Source organism: Terrapene carolina, unplaced genomic scaffold (genome assembly GCF_002925995.2).
Source record: "Terrapene carolina triunguis isolate 2854851 unplaced genomic scaffold, T_m_triunguis-2.0 Scaffold53, whole genome shotgun sequence".
Taxonomy (NCBI): domain Eukaryota; kingdom Metazoa; phylum Chordata; order Testudines; family Emydidae; genus Terrapene; species Terrapene triunguis.
In genome coordinates, this window is record NW_020664404.1 from 7,504,350 (window position 1) to 7,524,083 (window position 19,734).

A 19,734-nucleotide genomic window follows, 5' to 3' on the forward strand; every position below is an offset into this window, starting at 1 on the left:
CCCCACCCCCTGTCCCGATTTTTCACACTTGCTATCTGGTCACCCTATGTCCAGGACCCTGTCTCCAACAGTGGTCTGTAGCAGAGCTTCAGTGGGAGTATACAAAACAGGGCAATTATGAAGTGATCCACCCCTGTCTTCAACTCCCAGCTTCTGGCAGTCAGAGGTTTAGGGTCACTCTGAGCCTGGAGTTATGTCTCTGACCATCTTGGCTAATAGCCATTGATGGACCCATCTTCCATGAACTTATCCAGTTCTTTGTTGAATCCAGTTATACTTTTGGCCATCACAATATTCCATGGCAGCGAGTTCCACAGGGTAAATGTTCATTTTAGGGTGACCAGATGTCCCGATTTTATAGGGACAGTCCCGATTTTTGGGGCTTTTTCTTATGTAGGCTCCTATTATTCCCCACCCCCGTCCCGATTTTTCACACTTGCTGTCTGGTCACCCTAGTTCATTTTGTGGAAAAAATACTTCCTCTTGGTTTTATTAAACCTGCTGCCTATTCATTTAATCAGGTGACCCCTAGTTTTTGTATCATGTGAAAGAGTAAACAGCACTTCTCCATTCACTTTTTTCGCACCATTCATGATTTTGTAGACCTCAATCATATTCCCCCTTATTTGTCTCTTTTCTACATACAACTACACACAGCACTATAGGTACTGCAGCCCGCAACACCTACTGTACTGCAATCACAATAGTGTAGGTTGAGAATTTAAGGCTCAGGGACTAGGCCCCAAATCCTGTCCCCCATTCTTGTTTTTCTTTATCAAATAACAGCCATTCTAGATATTAAGCCAGGTCTTCAGCTGATGTAAATCAGCATAGTGCCATTGAAATCAATGCTGAGTTAAACCAGCTATGGATCTGACCTATTATTTTTAATGCACAGTGCCTAGAGTCTAGGATGACCAGCACCTGTAAATATCTAATGGTACGTCTACACTGCAGCTGGGAGCGAGTCTCCCAGCCCAGGCAGATAGAATTGTGCTAGTGGAGTTTAAGCTAAATATCAGTGTGGACTTTGTGGTTTGGACTGCGGCTTAGGCTCTCAAGCCTTGGAGGTCCGGTGGGCTTACCCTAAGGGGCCTGCAAACACTTACTATCAGGTGTAGCATTACCATAAGTGTTTATTAATATGAAATCATTGGCATTAGTTCTCATAATAAACACAAAGGGCTTGATCCAAAGCCCATTAAAGTCAATGGAAAGACTTTCCTTGATTTCAATAGGCTTTGGATTGGGCTTTACATCTGGTAGTGTTTTGTGTGCTAAAATAGAAGGTACACACCCCAGGCCTGATTCTGATCACAACCGAAATCCACTTTTCACCACTGATTTCAGTTGGTTTAATTCTGATTGACACAAGTGCAAGTGAGGAAGAATCAGATTTGTAGAGTGTTAGAGGATGCTGTACAAAGGTGACAAAGTAGCCTAAACTCATACAGATCTGAGTTTCTTCCTGTCTTTTTAGGGTCTGGTTTACATTAAAGCCCCTTTACACTGTTCTGGCAGAATAAGGAGCCTTAGAATAGGTGTAAAGTAAAGTTCCACTCACTCTAAGGCCCCTTTCCACTGTGGTGGAAAGGGGCCTTAGTACAAATGAGAGTGAGGCCCTTAGAATCTAAAAAAAAAAAAAAACGGTAATAGCAGGTTTTATGAAAATTAGTTTAAAAGAGATTGCTCCTGGACTGATGTCAAGTTTCTGCCTTTGGCAAATATTTAAGGCTGAGTAAACTTCCCCTTGAAAACTGGGACATATGATGGAAGTGTCATACTTTCACAACACCAAATATAGTAATGTTCTTAGAAAATATGCTGATAGGGGGGAAAAAAGAAGAAACAACAACAATTTGGAAAAAAAATGGTTCTAGTTTTTGTTCATTATTTTTCATGCCAAGATGATTCGCCTTTCCTGGTACTGCGCTGTTTTAGTTAATGGAAAGACATTCATCCGTGATGTAACTTCCGAGTGTTGGGTCCAGTGGATGAGAGGAGCATGAATGTGAGGAGATGAGAGGAGCATGAATCAGTAAGCATGAAAGTGTGTATCAGAAATATTATCAGCTGTGGACCTGATCCTGCAAACACAGATTGCTTAACTTTAAGCCCATTGGTTGCAATCGAGACTACTCTTGTGCTTGAAGTTTAGCACGTATTTGTTTGCAGGATCAGGGCCTTTTTATAATATCCATATTTTACCTACACAGCAGGTTGTGTAACTGATCAGCTACAATTCTCTTGTATTCAAAATCTCCTTCTTTATTTGCAAACCTCTCCTGGCCCATACATACTTTTGGTGGCCATAACTCTCTCTGCTCCTCTCCATATTCCCTCTGCTCAGGTGGGCCCCAAATCTTTGAAATGCTGCTGAAAATACTTGTTAAAGGTATTGGGGACGAGATGGTGGTCAGGATCACACAGGCTAATGAGCTGATCCTACACACTATTCTGCACATGTGGACCCCTGTGCTTCCACAGAGTCCCACTGAGGCAGGGGCGGCTCCAGGTACCAGCGCACCAAGCGCGTGCCTGGGGCGGCAAGCCGCGGGGGGCGGCCTGCCAGTCCCTGCGAGGGCGGCAGTCAGGCAGCCTTCGGCGGTATGCCTGCGGAAGGTCCACCGGTCCCGCGGTTTCGGCGGCAATTCAGCGGCGGATACGCCGAAGGTGCGGACCGGCGGACCTCCCGCAGGCATGCCGCTGAAAGCTGCCTGACTGCCGTGCTTGGGGCGGCAAAATACATAGAGCTGCCCCTGCACTGAGATAGTTGGGGGTTCCACCTGGGCACAGTGATTTGCTTGTGTGGAGCAGCTTGTGGGATCAGGGTCAAAGTGTGTCATGTGGCTGGTCCACATTGAGGGTGACAGCCTCCTACTACTACCAGCTAGCTCATATGATATCCTGCCCTGTGCCTCTTAAAGGCACAGCACAGAACCTGCAGCCCAGGGGAACGGAGAAGACTATGGTGGCTAAGTCACCTTTGGGTCCTGCCTGCTCCAGGCTGCCTGATATAATATAGATAGCCCTGGGGGTCTGTCTCAGTTATGGCAGCCTTGCCTGGGATTCTGCAGCCCCTGCCCCAGCACGCCCCATAAGCTAGGGCTTAAGAAGGATCTTCACAGGACAGACTTACAGCTGTCTTCCTCAGTGCCTGCTCTAGGGGAATCCTCCCATAGCTAGAACTGGGGATTTTAGGTCTCCTTCATTCCACTGTAGCGCTCTTATGTGGTGCAACCGGGGATGGCATGTGGGTTAGGCTCTCACACTAGTTGCAGGGCAACAGAGATCCAGGCCATACACGTATATTGTCATCCAAAAAATGTCAATGTGTTGACGAACATTTTCCAATCAGTCTTACTCGAGATATATATTTGGCTGTCCATTGTGAATTTCAAATCTTCATAGGGCAGGATCTTCCTTGCTCAAAGTTGGCTAAACTCTGCCCGCCGCTGAAGTCAAGGATAATACTCCCATTTATCTCAATGGGAGCACAGTTAGACCAGTGCTAAGTGCTTTGAAAAATTAAATCCATAGTTGTAGTTGTAAAGGTAAAATGAAAAATGTTTGTCTGAATACTCACCGCAGCATTGTCTACAACTATGTAGACTTCGACATACTTCTTTGCTTTCAGGTATTCCTGTTTCTAAGAAAAATATTTTGCAAAAGATTGTTAGGACCTGTTCCAATCTGCCCCCCTTTATATTCAAGAAGAATATTTTATAATCATATAATCTCTCTCTCTAAATTACTGAGAGTGGAAATGCTGTCATCCCCATTTTACACTTGAGAAGCTCAGGGTCAGATTTTCAAAGGTATTTAGGTGCCTAAAGATGCAGACAGGCACCTAGTAGAATTTACAAAAGCACCTAAGTCAGTTAGGTGCATAACTTCCATTGATATTGTTTGGCACCTAAGTCCCATTGACTAAGCCTAAATACCTTCGTAAATCTAGCCCATAGTTCTTTTTTAATTGAAATTAATTAAATTTTGGCCTTAGATCAATGTGCAACTCGTATTGACCAATAATATTCAAACCTGTAGTGGGTGAACTCAATCCATTGATTCCCCATTGGCAATTGCATGCTTGTATCTGCAGGCAGAATTTGCCTTTATTTGTGTTTAAAGCTGCCTGCTTCTATGTTAATTAACGTTGCACAATACTAATGAAAGATAAATTGGGTTCCCTCCAGCTGTGTACAGGTTTCAACAGCTTGAGTCACATTTCAGATCTGTGATTTCATATTAAAAATGTATACCTGTCAAGGCCACATTTTCAAAATGCCTCCAAAAATGTGTGTGCAAACTGTGCCATTTCCATGTGGAAAATGTGCATTTGCAGATGCAATATTTGCACATTAAATTTGGGCCATTTCACATGTAATTTGGATGGAACTGCGCATTTTTCATGCCTAGGGACTGATTCTGATGTAGAGGAGCTGTAACTGAGGATCAGGCCCGTGGTTACGGAAGCTGACTTTAGGATTTTATCTGTACTGATTTAAAACTAAATTAACTGAAAACGGATAATATTTTCCTCCCTTTCTAAGCTGTGGGTCCCAATTAAAACAACCAAGTGTAGCAACCTGCATGGAACTTGGAGGGAGGAGCACAGGTTGCAGAAGAGAAGCGTTCAGAGCAGGCACCAGGAGTCAGTCTGTGTGCACATGGCTAGAATGCTAGTCACAGTTGCAGAATCTCTATAAATAGGTGCTTTAATGAAGAACCCATTTAGTTTTACAAGCACGTAATTCTCTCGTGGAGTTACCCAGCACGGACAACATGAAACACAGATTGCCTCTATTCCAGCAATAGCATGGTGAATCCCTAACTACACCTAAGATCCTGTCTCACATTGCCCTTCTGGGTAGGAATAATTGATTATTTATTTTCAAAATATGGTGTAATTCACCCCTTTATGCCAGAATCACAAAACTAATTCTCAGAAATGTTCTTAGTGATTTAGTTTATCTTCAGGTCGGTACTCACTTCCAGACTGGTGCTGGATCTAGAGGACTTTTTGATAGGATCTTCTGATTCCCAGGTAGTGTTGGTTACACCGCAAGTTTTTGGGCCTTCAACATCTTCCAGGTTTTCATATTTAAAGACTGCATGTTCCTCGCTGTCTGTGAGCTTCAGGGGTTGGATAAGGTATCTTTGACCATGGGTCTTGAAATATCCTCTATGAAACATTTTTTTAAAACCTTCAGATTAGAATGAAGGTGAGGATCTTTGAGAATCCATAGGATTTTATCAGAATAATGATGACTCACATTTGTGGAGCACTTTTCTCCCCTAGTATAAGGATCACACTACACACCAGTGTAATGGTACATAGTAGAATTTTAACAGCCCTCAGATACAATATACAACAGGAAGTAAAAAATGCCATGACAAACTGAAATTCTAGGGGAAATTAGGTTAGAAAAGTAAAACTACTAAAACTGGAATTAAGCCAGTGGAACAGAATTTTGTTCATGACTTTTATACTGATGAGATCTGACCAGAAAATGGAATTTTGATTCCATGGGAAATGTGATATTTTGGCATTTGTGTTCATCCTAATTCAAGAAGAAAAGATTAAAATTATGCAGAACTTTTCATTTTAATATTTTAATTGGAAATGTCAAAATGTTTTGTTTTGACATTTGTGATCAAAACAAAATGTTTTCACATTCCGAAATCAGAAGGTTTCATTTCAGTGTGTTAACCTGAAACAAAACATTCTGACAGAGAATTCTGCTGAAATCAATCTTTCCCAGAAAATTTCTGTGTGGATGAAACCCCATTTTCTGATGGAAAAATATTCCTTTGAAAATTGTTTGACTAATGTTCCCAGCCCTTCAAATTGTGCAATGGAATCCTTAATGGTTACAAAAGGACAGATCTTTGAATTGATTGTCTCGTGCAAAAGACTGGATCGCCATCAACACAGCTCCACCTAACACCATATTCAAGCACTGGTTCAGCATTAAATGAGAAGATTCAGCATCTCCTGCTGAATCATCAACATAACTTCCTACTACAGCACATCGGTGTTCCTTTAGTTTCCTATCTAGTATTAGAACCAGAGTGAAAATATGCCATTGCACCCCCTCCAAACAATTGCTGATACCCTCTGGCTTTTTCTTATCCTTTTCCCTTTTCTTTATAAACAGTTTTCTTCAGAAGGAGATCTATAGGATGACTACTTAGACCCATTCTCATAGTGATTTCCAGGGGTGGCTCTATGTTTTTTGCCACCCCAAGCACGGCAGTCAGGCGGCCTTCAGCGGCACGCCTGCGGGAGGTCCGCTGGTCACGGCGACTGGCACGCCGCCCCCCGCGGCTTGCCGCCCCAGGCACGCGCTTGCTGCACTGGTGCCTGGAGCCGCCCCTGGTTATTTCACCCTTATAAAGCTAAACTTTTGAGATCTTACTGATTCATAGCCCTGGCTGAAACTGTGACTGTAAATAAAGAGCAAGTGAACAAAAAGCCTTGTAGATTAAAAAGTACATTCTTGTATCATTTCACCATGAAGACCATTAACAACAATCTTACTTCAAACCACTGCAGGCACTGATGCTTGCTTCTGAGTCATTATCGTTTTGGATGTGACCGTCGTAAAAACAGTGGTCCTGTTAGGAAGCAATGATAAATTGTCATATTGGGCCAGATCTTCAGCTGGTGTGAACTGGCTTAGCTCCAATTACATCCGTAGCATTATGTCATGTTACATTATCTGCGATATGTCCCATTTGCAGGGCCGGCTCCAGGGTTTTGGCCGCCCCAAGCAGCCAAACAAACAACAACAACAACAACAAAAAAAGTCACGATCGCGATCTGCGGCGGCAATTCGGCGGGAGGTCCTTCGCTCCGAGCAAGAGTGAGGGACCGTCCGCCGAATTGCCGCCAAACAGCTGGACGTGCTGCCCCTCTCCGAAGTGGCCGCCCCAAGCACCTGCTTGGTAAGCTGGTGCCTGGAGCCAGCCCTGCCCATTTGGAGATTATAATTTTTCTCTGAATATTGTAGTTTTTGTTTTATATCAAATCTGAGTTACAGTGTTCTGGTCAGAAAGGAGACTGATACCCCCTCCACCATCCACTTTAATTGCGTATGCTTTCAAAAGGAAATTATGACCTGTGGTACCTCCTGCTTGAAATGGAAATAGAGGGTGACAATTCCCAGGTCAGTTACAGCAGCTCTGTTGTTGGTCTGTTGGCACAAAGGTGCCCTAACTTTGGCAAGTCTAACCAGTGCAGGCTTTCCCTTCCATAGAAGAATCTTCCAGTGGATTACAGCTGCCAAGTTTATTTGCCTTCTGTTGCCCTGATTCAGCAAAGTACTTTTTCATGTACTTAACTTTAAACATGTGTTTCCCATGTTCTCAAAGCTAAGCATGTGCTTAAATGTGGAATAGGGTTAGGATTACCCCTGTATTTAAAGTTAAGCACATGCTTAAGTGCTTTGCAGAATCAGGGGTCAGATTATGTTCTTTCAGTATGACCCCAATGCAGGAAAGCACTTAATTATGTGCTTAACTTTAACACGATTAAGTCCTGTCAAGTCCCATTGAAGCTAAGCCATGAAAAATATGCTTAAAAGTGAACATGTGCTTGAGGATAAAATTTTCAAAGATGCCCAGGTCATTTAAGAACCTAACTTCCAATAGAGCAAAGTGGGTTCAATGGGATGCCTAAGTCACTTGAGTGCTTTTGAAAATGTTACCCTAACTACTTTCTTGAATACGGGCTTGTGAAATGGCATTTAAACCCACATACAAAGTACTTCTTTTATTGCTCATGGATGCTGGGTTTCACATTACGGTTTAACATCCATTCATCATGATATGTCAGCTTCTTTACAATGAAAGAATCATTGACGAAAGGAACATTATTAGAGAAAATAATAAACAATTGCTGTACACTTCATGCTGATGCTAGGAAACCTGAAAAATGTTTAACCACCGAGAAGTATGAGCAAAGCTGGAATTCCTCAGTCATACAGCGTATCAGATGTCTGTGCAGCATGCCTTGTTTGGAATAATCTTTAACCAAATGCAAACTTCCATTTGGTCAGAGAAATAAATAGAACAATGAGGAATGGCCTCTGTAATATTAAGAGGAGAAATCCTGAAGTCCTTACACAGACTTTACCCATCCAAATTCTATTGTTACTCTTACCTTCTCCAGGACAAAGAATATTTATTTCTGCATTTCAAATTGTAATTGTTAAAAAAAATACAATGAACAATGGCTTAAAATAAAGGAGTTTTGTAGTTCAGTGGGTCAAGACCCACAGACATACAGTTAATTAAAAAAAAAAGAACTTGTACAGTGACTGCCTTTGTGCTTATAACTGAGTAACTGATTGGTCATGGTCCAAGGAAGGCATCTGGTATAACCTGTAATACATTTTAATGCATCTGCGGTGTGGGTGGGAGGCAGGGTACGTGTGTGAGTGAAGGTGTGTTTATCTGAATTCATGATCTCACTGAGATTAGGCTCTTTAAATGAATAACATTGCTCCTTTTGTGAAACTAAGTTATGCATACAGAGCCATAGAATGTTTAGTCTCAGTGGGCCCCATTCCCTTTCCTCCGGGAATTCCAGCAGGTCGGGAGATGTGTTCATAAGCTATAGACATGAAGAATGTTTTCTTTTGTTATAAAGAAAGCTATGGTTCGGATTCTCAAGTGGTGTAAATCAGTGCAGTTCCATTGAGGTCAAGAAACACAGCCTCATTCACTCATTCATGAAGGCGAGTGAAACTATGTCAATTTATACGAGCTTAGGATCTGGACCTATATCTTCCATTAAAGAGTGGATTGTGCTGTTGCTAATATGCCGGTGAATCCCACATGGAACACCATGTGATTACAGATTTGTAGAAGAGCTTTCGTATGTTACCTTGATCTGAGGGCTTGTTGTCACTTCTTGACCCTCATGTGAGTAATGAGTTTCAGAGTAGTCCTTGGCAAATAGATCCCTGGAAAGAATACAATGGGCCTGTTATTCCAGCTAATAATGATGCTGGAGTAATCAAGGGAAGAAGTAATTACATAATGAGCTTCAAACCATTTTTTAAACACTAGCATGCATAGTGTTGTTATTTTTAGCATCAAAAGACTAGAGAATTAAGGCCGCTGAACAGTTAGGCCTCTTCACAACCCTTATCCAAACAAAGGGAGATTTCTAAAGTCAACCCAAAGCCCATTCATTGTATTAATATAAAATAACTTCCTGAGAGTAAAAGACTATACCATTTTTAAATACATACACGGGCCTGATTCTTTCTTGGGCTACACCTTGGATAGTCATTTGTGCCAGTTCGAAGTGAGTGTGAAAAGCTACTATTCTGATGTGTTAGTGCTTTCCACCCACTTTGACTAACATGCAGAGCAATGGAAGATCTGGCTCATCTATGTACAAGACACACACACATATAGAGATTGAACAATACTTTCCATTATTACCCTCTGTTTCCAGTTATTTATAACTTTGTCAAACTTTAACCCGTGGGGATGAAATTGTCCACACTTGGTTCGTAGTTGAGGCTGATTTTTTTTCACTGTAAGTCTATCTACATTTAGAAAGACATACATATAGGTGTAGATACAAAAATAGTAAAACACTAATTGGTCCTGCTTTGAGCAGGGGGTTGGACTAGATGACCTCCTGAGGTCCCTTCCAAATCTGATATTCTGTGATTCTATGTGGACATGATATCCCTGGAATACATTTTTTTAATTCGGCAACCACTGAATACACTGCATTCATTTTGCATTCTGACTTGCTTGCATGCACACTGATCACCAATGACTCAATCTTGCAAGTTTCTGAGCACTCTGGTCCCAGTCCACAAAAGCACTGAAACAGATGCTTAATTTAAAGCAACCAGAGCAGTCCCACAGAAGTCAGTTGTGAATTGGGGCCCAATTCACTTCAGCTAGTACTAATGTTCCAAACCTCTATGAGCAATTTCGACGGATCACCATCTTTTTAAAGAAAGGAAGCTAACACAAAAAGGCTTCCCAATTCCTCTTCCTCTGCTCCCTTCAAATAGTTTGATTAGATTAAAGCAGGGACTAACATTTATTTATTGTTTCTGTTTCTATTTCTATTTCTGATACATTTAATATAAACCGATTGCCACTTTAAGGCATATTTACACAATCTTTAAAAACACGCCACTTAAAACGTACCTAAATTGACACAACATCAAACATAAAGAACTCAAAAGACACACCCAGCCAATGCAAAATAACAATTACACGTTATTTCATGTTTGCTCTGTATGGTCCGATAGTGTTCTGATATTCTCTGTTTTGTATTATAGCCTCTTCTCTATGTACCTTGTATATACTATATGTATAGACTAAGCTTCTAAGGCCAGGATGTGTTTCTTATTTTGCAATATTAATTCAGAACCCAGTAAGATTTAGAAGTCTGATCATTTGTAAAATGTCAGGACGACTTCTTCTTATTACTATTATAATATTTTTCATTCTGAGAGAGCCTAAGTACCCGCAAACAGGAATCAAAGCTCCACTGCATTAGGCAAAGAACAAACATAACACAAAGACAGTCCCTGACACACACATCTTATCATCTAGGATTTAGACAATAAACAACAGGTTAATTTAGACAAATAAGTAGGAGTGAGAGAACAACGTTAACATTAGAGGCAGGTATGATTTCATAAATGGGCAGTAATGGTAGTTATAGCAGTGATGGAGGGTGGCCAGCCTAACCAGTGCTATCCTATCTCTCTGTCGGTCTGTCTGTCTATCTACCTATCGCATTTTTATAATTTCTTCCTTATGAGGATCTCAGGATTCTTTACAAATGTGAATACACAATATCCCTGAAAGTCAGTCAGTATTATTATCACCAATTTACATAGTGGGGAAACTGAGTTACGGACAGGGGATCACAAGTCATATTTGCTGCAACCAAGGTTTTCGAATCCAACAGAAAGCAGCAGAAGCTGCAGGAATGTCGTTACAATCACAACAAATGTCATGTATCTGTTTTGGAGTTGTGTCATGCTAGCCAGGCTCTGCTATAGTGCCACTGATTCTATTCTATTCTATTAAGGCTCTTATTCTGCTGCCATCACTATGCTATCTGAGAGTTAAAATTTCAAATACACCCATCTCTTAGGATCCTATGTCCCATTTGCTTTTAGAAACTGTATCCTCAGTGCTGTATAGTACCTCTTTCCAGTGACCTGGGTGATAGAGAGTGATAATGTTATAAGAAAAGAAATTGAACTTACTTATTTTTTTCTAGATGAAGTATCACTTTCTCGCCGTTGACTTTAATTTCATATTGCATCCTGTCATCATATCTTGCCTGCAAATATTTGAGTGTCATAATGTCGATAGCAATAAGCACCAATCTCACTGTGAATTTACTGGTCTTGAGATGCCAACACCAACTCTGCCACGACAGTAAACCCGCTGGCAGTTCTAGACTAAGCATCAGTTTTTAAATGACTTCAATAAATTGAACTCTAAAATCTAAAGTCTGCTCTCAAAGGTACATGTACAGCTCTGCTGACTTCCATAGGAGACTCTGCTTCGCTTAAGACCCAGTTCTGAAAAGCACTCAAGCACATGCTTAACTTTAAGCATGTGAATAATCCCATCCCTATTAATCCAAGCACCTAAGCATGATTTTAACTTTAAGCATTTGAATTGTCTTAGTTTAACTCAGTGGTATGTTATATCCCTTTCCCGTACCCTTTATCTGTCTTGTCTATTTAGATTGTAAACTTTTCAGGGCAGGGACGATCTACTACTCAGTTTATGCAGTGCCTAACACAATAGGCACTTGGTGGATCACTAGGCACTATCTCAATAATAGTAATAATTATTAAAGCGCTTAAAGTTAAGCATGTGCTTATGCTCTCCTTTGTTGGGGCCTTTATCCATAGATCTCAAAGTACTTTATAAAGTACAGCAAGTCTCACTGCCCCATTTGACAGATGGAGAAAGAGAGACCAAGAGAAGTTAAGTGACTTACTCAACATCCCCCAGCAGGTTGGTAGCAGAGCTAGGAGTAGAACTCTGTCCTGAACCCGACCCACTGATTTGTTCCCCCTCCACCCAAAGGTAGATTTGAGGATGTGGCTGTGCTGCATACTTTGGATCTAAAACTCAACACCCTGAAATGCTAGGTACTTCTGTTCTACTGTTTTCCACTATCCACCGAGCTCTACTTTTGAGCAAAAAGTGCCACTAATGCCAACTAATGAGTTGGCTTACACTGTGAATAAATGTATGGTCATGAACTAGGAGGAGACTCACCAATCACATTTAGACTTTGCCACCTACTTTTACTGTGAGACTATCATGGCCTGCCCTTGCAGGGGAATGGATTCAATAGTATGATCTGATGTCTGGATCTAACTTGTCTTGAAAGTTAAGTACACTCTGACCCAAGACAAAACTATCCCATTCCCATGCAAACAAATAAAAATGCCTCCTTTATTACCCCATTGTTGGGATTTTGGTTTCCTGCTACATCTCTTTTATGTAACGTGTGTAGTTTTTGTGGATATACCACTTCGTAGTCCTTCACCCCAGGTAATTCCCTTCGTGCAGTCCCTAGGGGAAACAAAAAGATTTGTCAAAACAAATGTATTTATTTTTTAAAATTCCACAGTTTCTAAATGCTGTATCATTTTATTTCATTTTCATGCAATTCATAGAATCCTATTCTAGCACTGCACGATTTCGTCTTTTCACAGAAATAGTTCCAGTTAATCCTCCTCCTGTAGCATGTTTCACCTATTATATTTTACTGGGTGTGATTATGTGCATGTGATAGTTGAAAACTTTTCTCTTTTCTGCTTTTGATTGTCTTCTTTTTCTCTCCTTTTGTTCAGTCCTCTCCTACTCCCTGCTCCGATTTTTTATTGGGGTTTTATATAGGAATATGGAATATGTTTTGTTCCTTATGAGAACACTTCATACCAGCTGTTTTGTGATCAATATAGTTGTGTAGAAGGACGTTTGTAGGAGAAAGAGTGGTTCGTAGATTTTAAAGCCAGAAGGGACCATTACGATCAGCTAATCTGGCTTCCTGCATAATACAGTCCAAGTGATGTTGGCCACAGGAAGGAACTGTAAGAGATGGCAGGAGTGATATCAGACCCTTAGACTGAGGGTGTGCCCATCATTGGTTGATTGGATTCATAGTCTGTGTTTGTGGTTAGCCCCTCAGCTGCTGCTAGAATATCCAGGGACAGCAACAGCCATATTGGCTTTTTTCTCATCTTCAGCCGGCCAAGAGGTTGCAGCTATCTCTTCTGGAAGCAGAACTGATGACCACCATGTTTCCTTAGAACTGAGCTTCCATATTGCATTCCTCAGTGGAAACTATACCCAGTCCATAGCACAAGCAGTTGGGCGCCACATGGTGCTGAAACCAAACGCAACACTGGATTGTGCGGCCAAAATTTTCAAAAGTGACTAGTGATTTTTTTGGTGCCTTGGATTTTGGGTGTCCAACCTGAAACAACCTTAGAGGGCCTGATTTTCATTAAGGGCTAAGCAGACGTGCTCTGAAAATCAGGCCTTGCTAAAACATCTGTCTCAAGTTGAGCATTGGAAAAATTGGACACTAGTCTCTTTTGAAAATTTAGCCTGAACTCATTAATATTAATAGCCTGGGCTGAGACTGCACCTTTCTCTTGAGGATATCAAAGCACTTTCCGTGCATGGTTAATTCTCATAACACCGGCGTGAGACAGGTATTTTTATTAGCCCTATTTAATAGGTGGGTAAACTTAGGCATAGAAAGGGTAAGTAAGTTGCATAGTGAGTCAGTGGCAGAGCTGAGAATAAACCCCAAGAGGCTAGATGGCTAGGCGTGTGATCTAACCATTTTTCTCTGCCTCTTCTCACTTGAGTAAGTTGGAAAATTTCCATCAACATGTCTTTTTTTCCTATGGAAAATGGCTTGTCGATGAAACAGAAATTTTTGCCAAAAAAGTTCAGGTTTTGTCCCCAAAAAAGAGGGTTTTCACTGAAAACCTGAAAATCTCAATCTTTGTATGCCAAAATCAGAAACATTTCAAAGGGAACTATCCTAGGGAAAAATACATTTCACAGACCGCATACAGATGCTTGCATACTAGAAGTATCAGTTGGTAGAATATGGATATTTTATCCAGCAAAGCGTCCGTATTAGTATGGCCAAATCTCATTAATTAACTCCTCTTTAGGCTATTTAAATGTTCTACGGATTCACACAAAAGCCCTGTAGATATCCAAGACCAGAGTGAGTTAAATGCTAAAAGGCCCTGAGGCTATGAAACTTTGGTAATGACTGACTGACAGCACACTTCACTGTGAACAGATGTGCACAGCACTACTCATCATGCCAGAATACAAGAAAACCAGTTAGGTAATCAGGGAGCCTCATGGTTAGTCAGTACATCAGCATGTGCACATTTTGCAATACCCGGCAGTTGTCTCCTGTGCCATTATTCCATGGGAGAGCTGCAGTCTGTATTAAGGGTCAGATTGTACCTTGATAGGCACCTGCCCACACTGGGGGCATTTCAGAGCTGCATCAACTCAGTGTTAGCTCGAGGGTGGATAGTTCTTTGGGGCAGGTGCATCGGCTGTCCCAGGGGCTGGTGAGTAGGTGTGGGTGGGGATTGTGTTAAGGAAGGTGCAGCAAGCTACCCTTCTCCCCTTGCCCTTCCCCCCCGCCCCCCCAGTGCAGTGCATCTGGCTATCTTCACTGGTTGGTGTGCAGATGGGAGCAGGACCATGGCTCTTTTTGGGTGGATTGCAACCAAATGGGTGATAGCAAGGAGTTAACCATGAGCTGAGAAAGGCCCGGGGGCTTCAACTGTACCTTCCCTATGCAGAGCCGGCTCCTCATTCCTTTTCTTGCTCCCCTTGTGCTATCACGATCTGGCCCTAGTCATGTTGCCAGTGCTCTTTTGCCAGTGTGTGTTTTCTGTCCTACCTGAAGAGCAAAATTTTCCTCTCAGGGCTCTCAAATCTCTATTGGGTATAATGCTGAGCTCAGCGCAAGGGTAGGAGAGCAGATTGCATTTCAGATGGGCATTGTGGATTTGGCTGTGGGAGCCCAGCCCTTATTAAATTATCAGCTAAGCCTGTAGATCTGGCTAGATGTGATCTTGCTTCTAGATCCCTCTGTCGACAAACTCAGGCCTTGGAGCAGTGCACAGAAGAAAGACTGGGACAGAGCATCTGTTTCAAGGCGCATGAGTGTTTTTGAAAAATCTGACCTATTTCATGTGAACAGGCTAATTTGTGATTGTTTCTGAGTGGGAGGAATATAAATAGAATTTCCACTCAGGCTGCACAGGATTTGTGGCACCTGTGTGTCTTTTATACACTAGTGCCAGCTAAAGTCTGTTTACTCTAGATATTATTCCATCATGCTGTACACCGGCCTCTGCTGAGTAACCCCATGATCTTAACCCTGGGCTCACTCCTCCAACCTTCTGTACAACCCCTTTATTGCATTATATCTGAGGCCCCAATGCAAGAAAGCACTTAGGCCCATACTTAACTATAAGTCCAATGGGACTTAAGCACATGCTTAAGTATTGTCCTAAATAGAAATGCTTTCTTGAATCAGGGTCTAACTTAGTTTTTAATCTCTTTGCAGCAGAGAACTTGTACGTATTGAGTAGCATCTAGCATACAATTAGGTACGATTAGCATATTACATAATAGCTGTAACAGACCAGTTGCATAGGGGCCTTCAGGAAGAACTTGATTGTTCTGGATTGCTACTGATTCCTTTGTGATGTTGATCATTACTAGACATATATGTGGGTATATACACGAGTCCATCTATCTTCCTATCCCAGGTGGCTGCTGTGAATCTTTTACTCCTGTATTATTTCCATCTACCATGATCTCCCTTTCAACAAGCTTTGAGAGAGCAGAAGCCATATGACTGATGCACTGGACCAGCGGTTCTCAAACTGTGGGTCGGGACCCCATTTGAATGGGGTTGCCAGGGCCGGTATTAGACTTGCTGGAGCCAGGGCCTGAGCCTCACCACCCAGGGCCAAACTAACTAAACTAATGGAGATATCCCATCTCCTAGAACTGGAAGGGACCTTGAAAGGTCATCGAGTCCAGCCCCCTGCCTTCACTAGCAGGACCAAGTACTGATTTTGCCCCCGATCCCTAAGTAGCCCCCTCAAGGATTGAACTCACAACCCTGGGTTTAGCAGGCCAATGCTCAAACCACTGAGCTATCCCTCCCCCCCATGCAGGGTGGCGGGGCTCAGGTTACAGGCCCCCTGCCTGTGGCTGAAGCCTTGGGCTTCAGCTTTGCCCACCTCAGGGTTGCAGGGCTCGGGCTTTGGACCCCCTTCCTGGGGTCTGGTCGTAATTTTTGTTGTCAGAAGAGGGTCGCAGTGCAATGAAGTTTGAGAACCCCTGGTCTAAACTATTCCAGAGAAGATCTAGCTTTGTGTCCTCTGGACAGTATTCTGTATCCACAGAACAAACAGCTCAGCTAAAACTGCTGACATTTCTTCACTTTACTTTATGAGGCAATCAGAAATAGTCTCACAATGGGAGGGAAGGCCCCTTTATCATTCCCAGCAGAAAGAGGATGCACCTGGCCCCAGAGTGTTCTGGGCCAATGGGCAATATGTCTCCTAGTTTTTGCATTGCTGCTGCTACAAGCAGCTGCCAGGCTGCGAAAATATTTGGTAGCCAAAAATGTTCTCTTGTGCTGCCTTCTGAGCAATATTAGCCATTGCGTTTGCAAAGTGATCGGAATGTAAATGGCTGTACAGTGCCCACTACTTCAGGTATGGAACAATGACTAGTACTGGTACCACTGAGGTTCAGCCTATCCTAGCTGCTGGATCTGGATCAGAGTATTACGGTTACTCTGCACCTGTTAGATCTCCATATCCCTATAGCTTCTTTGTCACCAATCCAGAACTGAGTCATGAAATATTCTCTAATATCTATGGTAACAGCTGCTCTTGTTTTCCAAGCTGCTCTTGTTCCCTCATCCTCTAATCCAGCGGTTCTCAAACTGGGTCGGGACCCCAAAGTGGATCACGACCCTGTTTTAATAGGGTCACCAGGTTTGGAGTTAGACTGTCTGGGGCCCGGGGCTGAAGCCCAAGCCCGAATCCCCTGCCTGGGGTCAGACTTCGGCTTCAGCTGGGGGCGGCAGGGCTCAGGTTACAAGCCCCATACCTGGGGATGAAGCCCTGGGGTTTCAGCTTTGGCCGCCCGCTTGGATGGGCTCACGCTTCAGTCCCCCCCTCCTGGGATCGTGTAATAATTTTTGTTGTCAGAATGGGGATCGCAGTGCAATGAAGTTTGAGAACCCCTGCTCTGGATGACAGCCACTCTCCTGTTTTGGACAGATCGCGCCCAGTGTGGGTCATACACTAGTACCAGTGTGATGTGGTGTGAAAGCTCTTGATATCCCTGTCTGGAGCATGGAGCCACGTCCAGAATCCATTAGGATCACTAGAGTGAAAGGGCATTAGGATGTGCAGAACTAGAATCCAGGTGTGGGGCTCCTGGGTCCAAATTGGAATGAAAACAAAAAAAATTCAAAGTTTCCCACAAAATGATTTTGGGGAAGGGGGGGCGGAATTGTTTTGCACCAGTCAAAACATTCCATTGTGTTAAAGTTGAAATGTTTTGCTCTGATTTTTGACTTTTTAAAATGTTATGCTGTATCATAATTTATAATATAAAATAAAATACATTTTGAAATGAAAAGTCATTTCAATGCATACCTTCAAAATGCTTTGTTCTGAAAAGGTCAAAACGCTTCATTTCAACTTTTGTTTTTAAAAAACTGAAACTTTGTTGAAATTGACACATTGCCATGGAAAGTTTCTATTTCAATGACATTTTTGACCCGTTATGGCTGGTGGCATTTGAAATGGACTGGGCAAAGCCCTGGAAAATGTGCTGGAGGTAGAGAACATACATGTACATGATGGAGGTGGCAGGAGAGACATCTTGGATGATCCAAATGGCCTTTTTCCATCTCCCCTTGTGTATGTGGATATGTTGTATGTCTGTCTGTTTAGTAGTGAAGTATGTGGTAGAGCAGTGGTCGGCAACCTTTCAGAAGTGGTGTGCCGAGTCTTCATTTATTCACTCTAATTTAAGGTTTCGCGTGCCAGTAATACATTTTAACATTTTTAGAAGGTCTCTTTCTATAAGTCTATAATATATAACTCAACTATTATTGTATGTAAAGTAAATAAGGTTTTTAAAATGTTTAAGAAGCTTCATTTAAAATTAAATTAAAATGCAGAGCCTACCGGACTGGTGGCCAGGACCCGGGCAATGTGAGTGCCACTGAAAATCATCTCATGCCACCTTTGGCACGTGTGCCATAGGTTGCCTACCCCTGTGGTAGAGGTATTGTGGTAGTGAAGAGCTTACTAAGGGTAAGAAGAGTTTTTCAACTTCTGCACATGAAGAACATCAGTGTATCACGACCTGATTTTCAGAAGTGCTCGCACATGTGACTTCCCTTGAAGGTGTGCAGAGTCCCTGAAAATCAGATTCTATCCTTGAGACATCACAAGGCCTATGTACCGTATAAGCCCCCTTTAATCATGTTGCATGGGGGTGAATTTCACCCTAAGGGACAAATTTTCAAGGGTTCAGCACCTACATTTGGGACCAGAATTTCAAAAATAGGTCAGCTCCTATTTTAATCACATAAATAAAGGCCAGGTTTTCCTAAGCGCTCAGGACCCAGCATCTCCCATTGTGACACTTGTAGATAGATTTTCAAAAGAGCTCAGCACCCAACGAATGTTACTTTCTATGGGTCTGATTTTGCAGCTACTCCATTTGAGAAGTACTTCCTTATGTAAATAGTTTCAGTGAAATCAATGGGTCTCTTCAGTGAATAACGTGAGCGAGCACTAATCAGAGAATATGAGCTCCTGAAACAGCCCCTAGCTTGGCTTTGTCTAAAATAGGAAAAGTGGTTGAGTGGTGTTAGTAAAATCAACCTAACCAAAACTTCCTATTGCAGATTCACAGTAACGCCTTTAGCTTGATTTTTAGCAAGTCAAATTACAGGCTCGATTGCTCAAGTTAGGTTGGGTTTAGCTAGGTAGCCTGATCTAAACCTGACCTTTTCTCTAGTCAAGACAAGCCTTACAGTTTAATAGCTTTGGTATGTATTTCATATGAGGATTTTTAGCTACAAGATTCTGGGTGTGTTAAGTAGGCAGTTATATTTTGTTCTGTTTCTAACAGTTTTCCTAGAGTCAGTTCTTCAGAGTGAATGTACGGTGTCATCTTGTTTTGCTTCAGGCATGATTTTAACTCAGTTTTTTCTAAGCAAGAAATGTATTCTGGATCTGTTACAACAGGTAAAAAATTGGTGATAAGGCATAAATAAATACTGCAACTTCCCAACCATCTTAAATCAGGAATTAACACCACTAGTTAGTGTGGATCTACACATGAAAATGAAATCCGTTTGATCAAGATATATAAAGTCTCAAGGGGAAGATTTTCAGAACTCTTCACAAGAAAATGCATATAATTCCATAAACAAATCTGTTTAATTCTGTACATAATATGTGTGTGCACTGAAGACAATTACATGTCCAAGTGACCATGAATTGCATGTGCAAATGTGTATATATTTGTGCATGTCGTGGTCTGAAAATCTGCTCCTGATTCAAATTGCAAGCAAGCAAGCAAGAATACACTGAAAAACTAATGTAT

General features: G+C 42.0%; 1 protein-coding gene across 1 annotated transcript in view; it reads right to left on the reverse strand.

Moving 5' to 3' along the window:
• LOC112116198 (zinc metalloproteinase-disintegrin-like NaMP) overlaps nucleotides 1-19,734 on the reverse strand; it is a 43,694-nt gene that overhangs the window by 23,303 nt on the left and 657 nt on the right. Inside the window, exons 2-7 of the mRNA XM_024213522.1 lie at nucleotides 12,485-12,597; nucleotides 11,265-11,341; nucleotides 8,894-8,972; nucleotides 6,545-6,621; nucleotides 4,993-5,185; nucleotides 3,587-3,649 (exon numbers count right to left, since the gene is read on the reverse strand). Of these exons, the coding sequence (XP_024069290.1) occupies nucleotides 3,587-3,649; nucleotides 4,993-5,185; nucleotides 6,545-6,621; nucleotides 8,894-8,972; nucleotides 11,265-11,341; nucleotides 12,485-12,597 (602 nt within the window). The remainder of the gene's footprint in view (nucleotides 1-3,586; nucleotides 3,650-4,992; nucleotides 5,186-6,544; nucleotides 6,622-8,893; nucleotides 8,973-11,264; nucleotides 11,342-12,484; nucleotides 12,598-19,734) is intronic.